This window comes from Morone saxatilis, unplaced genomic scaffold (genome assembly GCF_004916995.1).
Source record: "Morone saxatilis isolate NCDOM2014 unplaced genomic scaffold, NCSU_SB_2.0 Contig7, whole genome shotgun sequence".
NCBI lineage: Eukaryota > Metazoa > Chordata > Actinopteri > Moronidae > Morone > Morone saxatilis.
In genome coordinates, this window is record NW_023340246.1 from 9,368,668 (window position 1) to 9,373,909 (window position 5,242).

The window sequence follows — 5,242 nt, forward strand, 5'->3', positions numbered from 1 at the left end:
TTGTATAATAACAAAATATAATAATAATAATAATAATAATAATAATAATAATAATAATAATAATAATATAATGAAAGCAGTTGGCTGGTATTGGCTTTCATTTTTAACGTTGTACAGCAGGTGTCTGCCATTTCAGCCCTCTCTTGCCACAAGCTGCGAAGAACCCCTGTTGCTTTTGTTATGATGGAAAGATGGCGTTTATTTACCCACACTGACTGCGACTTATCATCGAGCCCCAAGCTTGTTTTTATATTTTTCCCCCCTTGCGGACACCTCGTGTCCATCTCACACTCTCGCCTTTCTTTAATGACACATTACATAATGACATAACGGCGCCTCGGTAGAAGGTAAAAGCGTTTCGTATCAATGTCGCTGTTTTTTCTTTTTTTTTTTCTTTTTTGGTTAGCACACACCAGCTGTATCCCAATATGCTTGGCAGTTCCGCGGCATGAAACCTCTCCATACAGCTCTCTACTATGCGTATTTTTAGTGCTTGAGTGCCACTGTATATCCCCACTGTGTGTCCGTGGGTCCGACATTTAAACTGGCTGAGGTCCAGTTCCGAGCGGTCCGGCACAGAGAATCAAACAAATAAGGAGGCATTATTCCTCCGTAAGGGGTCCGTGTTCTGCTCAGAATAACGGACTGGAGGTCACTGAACAGGAGTTTGTCCTCCGTGATGAGGAGGGGTGTCCCCGTACATGTCCTCTCCTCCTGGTATCTGTCCCCCAGCGGGTGTCATCCTCTTCTCCTTCTGCCGCCTGTTACAAAACCAAACCCTCACCACCTCCTTCTCCAGCTGCAGGCTGTCCGCTAGGGAGTTGATCTCCGCTGCTCCTGGTTTTGGACATTTGAGAAAATGGCTCTCCAGAGCCCCTTTGACGCCCACCTCGATGGAGGTCCTCTTTTTCCTTTTCCTTCCCTGTGCCGCGATTTTATCCAGGCTAGTGGGGCTCCCCGAGGTGGAGTCCGCCTCCTCCAGCCACTTGTTCAACAAGGGCTTGAGTTTACACATGTTTTTGAAGCTGAGTTGAAGCGCCTCGAACCTGCAAATGGTGGTCTGAGAAAAGACGTTTCCATACAGCGTCCCAAGAGCCAGTCCCACGTCCGCCTGGGTGAAGCCCAGCTTGATACGTCGCTGTTTGAACTGCTTGGCGAACTGCTCCAACTCGTCGGAGGTCGGCGTGTCCTCGTCTGACTGGTCCTGATGGCCCCCGTGCTGGTGATGGTGTGAGAGAGACTGCTGGTGGGCCCCTGGGCCGCCTCCATGTTCACTGAGGTGCGGGCTGTGGCTGTGGTGGTCCTCGTCCCGCAGGGGGTGGTGGTGCATCCCCCCTTGCTCTCCCCCCGGCATCAGACCGAAGCCGGACTGGGAATACACCAGGCTCTGGCCCTCAGATGTCGCCATACCGGGGATGTGCGTGGTGGCTGTGCTGGTTCGCCATGCTCTGGCGTCGTGATGCGCCTGCTGGTGCGCTAGGTGAGGGTGTCGCTGTTGCTGCTGCTGTTGCTGCTGCAGACTGCTGGAGTTCTGCAGTTCCTCTCGGTCACTGTCGTGCAGTACGGGCTTCACGTCCTGTTCTCCGAGGGGACTAGATGGCCAGGGCGCCCCGCCGTCACCGTGAGACAGCGCCGTTATCCACTGGTGCGCGTGGCTGAGCGGATGTCCACCGCCCGGTAACGTGCTATAGTCGTTCTGGAGCAGGGTGTGCGCGTCCCTGTACGCTGCCGCCTGCTGCATGCTCCCGGACTCCGAGTGCGGCGGCGGCGCGCTGCTGGGGGTGGTGAGGACGCTGTAGTGGTTGGACGTTGCGGTCGCCATAACTATCGGAGCCAGAGTGATAGCTGGAGTTAAAAGGAGGCTGCCTTTGACAGTAACTCTTTTGCGCCACGGGGCAGCTAGGCGTCTCTCTCCAGCATCTCCCGGGCGCTGTGCCAAGGGGACGCAGAGGCGCGCACCTGTGGTCCGCCTCGCTCCGCTCTTTATTGGCCAAGAACGGTTGACAGATGTGGTTACCCCTGACAGCACCCCGCTCATTGGTCACGGGAGATTGTACAGAAACCCCAATCACTCTGCCCAACAATACTAGCAGTCCTGCAGCATGCTAGAGTACAAAGTGGAGGGAGAAATCCGGCTGCGGAGTGTAAACACAGAAAAGACTGAACAAGCTGAGCTACAAGAAAGAAAAAAAAAACATTTTCCTCTATGCTGGAAGTACTTTATTAACATTGATCTGGGTCAGTGGGTCACATTTATTTCCTTCGTGTGTCAAAAACGGTGCGTAAAAGTTAGAAAAAAGACACACCGAATTCACACATTAATTGATGTAAGTGGCCACATGTATGCGCTCCAAATTATAACTTTTAGCACCCAAATCCTCGAAACTGCCCAACCTGAAACCTGAATCCAAATCTCTGTGTATTTGAAGCCATGAAACAGTGAGCAGTGATCATGAGGAGAAACTTCCAGCTGCCTCTCTGCCCTCAGGACGCTGTCCAGAGAGAGGGGCTGCGTGCTTCCAGGGCCTCTGCCCCGTTGCCATGGCGAACGCGGTGAATGGAACAACGCCCACGTCACAGCTGCAATTCGCTCCTTCTTTTCGTTCCGTTCCAAAGGGCTCATTGGGGCCGCGCGCTCGGCCGTCGGGGCAAATAATGGGGGGCGCGCGGAGAGGGCAGCTCGGGGCCAAAGAGAGGAGGCTGCAAGAATGGATCCTTCAGCCAGCTCTGCGCCCACCGTGCACCCTTACACCTGCTTGTTGGGTAAACTTTGAGATGGATGCACACACAGCGGCACGCGAGGCTTGCCCCCCCCCTAAAAAAAAAAAAGAAACAGGCCTTGAATTGTCAGTATTTATATGAGGATTATTAAAAACGCTGCTGCTAAATAATAATACAGCAATATATATTTTACACTCTCAAACTCTTCTCTTCTGCATAATAAGTAGGATTTTATCTTTAATGTTTTATTTTCAATACTACTTTTTTGAATGCAGGATTTCTACATTATTACTACTTCAACTTAAGTTAAGGATTTGAATTCTTCTTCCATCTCTCATCTGATAGGCCAGTTTTGTCATCTCTTGGCACTGGTGGTAAGAAAATAAGTAGTTTAGTGAAAATTCATCAAAGCACTAATCTGCCAGTCCTATCTCTAAATGAATGAACAATATTGAAATCAAACTAATCCTCATTCTGCTGAGCCCCCCCCCGAAACCCTTTTAGACCCCTGGGGGGTCCCTGGACCTACTTTGGCAACTACTGGTATTTAGGAGATGTGATTTTATTGGCTCAAAGTGGGACACCGGCTGTAAAACATAACAGCTAATAAGAGGTTAAAGGAACCTCAAAGGACAAAAAATATGCAAGTTTCACCTTCAAACAGAGGTGCCCTGCAACATCACGGCCACCAGTGAAAATATATGTGTACATATTTTGCTAATTTAAAGTCTTAAAGTCTCACAAAGGACAAAGAAAGTCTTTGTCCATTTCCCTTATATCATTATTAAAGACCACAGCACAATAAAATTCCACATAGGAAGTGATTGGCTAATTGATAAATACTTTAAATCTAATCAAGCTAAGGATGCGCAGACATAAACTGACACATTGAATTATAGGGATCGAAAGAACACTGGTTTATGATTAGGGTGTAATTCTGAGAATTACCAAATGTGTCGCCAGGGGCTCTGGCAAGTCGTGTGTTGAGAGAAGCAAAACATATTATCCTAATAGACTAATATGCAAACTACTGGCTGCCCAATTACAGGACTTAATAACGCATAAACGATGCGAGTCCTGTTCTTACAAGACGAAGAGGTCACTGTTAATTCAGTCAAAGGGCTGGGTATGCTGTCAACACATGCTGTGGTTCCACACACATACTGTCTGTGTTTCCATGTCCCTCGTTCTGTATTCAGGAGTGGGAGTTAATGATGGAGAATCTGAGCGTTAAATTAACAGTAATTATAGGGCCCCAGTGCTGTAAAGATTCAATTTCTTCGCAAGTCTAATGGGCGTAAGTGTCCCTATGCGCAGGCAGAACTCTCTATGACATATTTATGATTGAAACGCACAGAGATGGAACAAAAACAAACACACAAGCGTTGTATATATCTATAGAATAAAGGCTTTTTACATGTCTATCTGAAGATTGAGTTTTTTCTCAGTTGTAGAAGTGCGGCACTAAAATTGTATTCATGGCCGGTACTCTTCAAATCCAGATGTGAAAAGCCACTTTTTAGCTCTTGTGTAAATAGTGCCACCCGCTCCCCACATTAGTTTAAGAAAGAGTGGTTCAAGTGTGAGGTGAAGCCATTTATGTGAGTGAATGTTTGCAAGTGAACCAGTATTCTGGTTGCTTTCACTTTCTCCAGGCCAGTGTGTGACCGGACCATGTCCCTCCCCCTGTGGGAACTCTAACGCAGGGGTAACTTGGGCAGGGGGGCTTCTTTATGCTGCCGGACACAGAGAGATAATGGCCATTCCTCCACAGCTGGCCCACACAATCAAAGCGAGAGGGGGCTCGAAGGATTCCAGCTTTAACCAGGCCATTGTCTGGGCTAATTACATCTGAATGAAAGACCCCAAGAACTCACCTCCCCCCTGAGCAAAACCTGCACAGAATACCCCAAACAACCCTTCAGGGATGAGGGAGAGTGCACAGACATGGAGCGCACACACAGAAATATATAAACCCTGGACTCCTTCATTACCCCTAAACATAAGCACACAAGCATACACACACACACACACACACACACACACACACACCGTGGACTCGTTTATTACTCATACACACTCACATACCCAGCAGGCTCTCATCAAAGTGTTGTGTCTCTCTCACAAACACACTCGCATGTGGCACTCGGCATTAGATCAGATCTCAGCTTGCTGCTCTCAGAAGAGATGAGGAGGTCTTAGAGGACTTAGGTTGAATAGAAAACACACTGAAGAGCCTTTCCCCAATGCACCCCCATAATCCCAATCTACACACTCCCTCTGACCCCCATCCGCCAGTGCTCGGCTCCATCTGTAGCCTGCGTGAACTGCGTAGCCTCAGCTCGGTACAGTGCAGATTGTGTCTGTAGAAACTGCAGAGTGATGTCAGGATGCTGTTTTGGTGCTCTGTCTTTTGCAGTCAGGAAATACATCCAGCTTGTTTCCGCACACACTGATACATTGATTTCTTCCAATAGGATGAGCACTGCGGTGTGTTTGCTGATGTGTGTGTTTGAGAGAA

At 48.5% G+C, this 5,242-nt stretch overlaps 1 protein-coding gene across 1 annotated transcript; it reads right to left on the minus strand.

The window, feature by feature from the left end:
* Positions 1 to 113: 113 nt before the first annotated feature.
* Positions 114 to 2,038, minus strand: pou3f2a (POU class 3 homeobox 2a). Its single transcript, XM_035678197.1, has one exon. It carries the CDS (start codon positions 2,036 to 2,038, stop codon positions 653 to 655), a length of 1,386 nt encoding a protein of 461 aa, XP_035534090.1. The 3' UTR covers positions 114 to 652.
* Between the last annotated feature and the right edge of the window lie 3,204 nt (positions 2,039 to 5,242).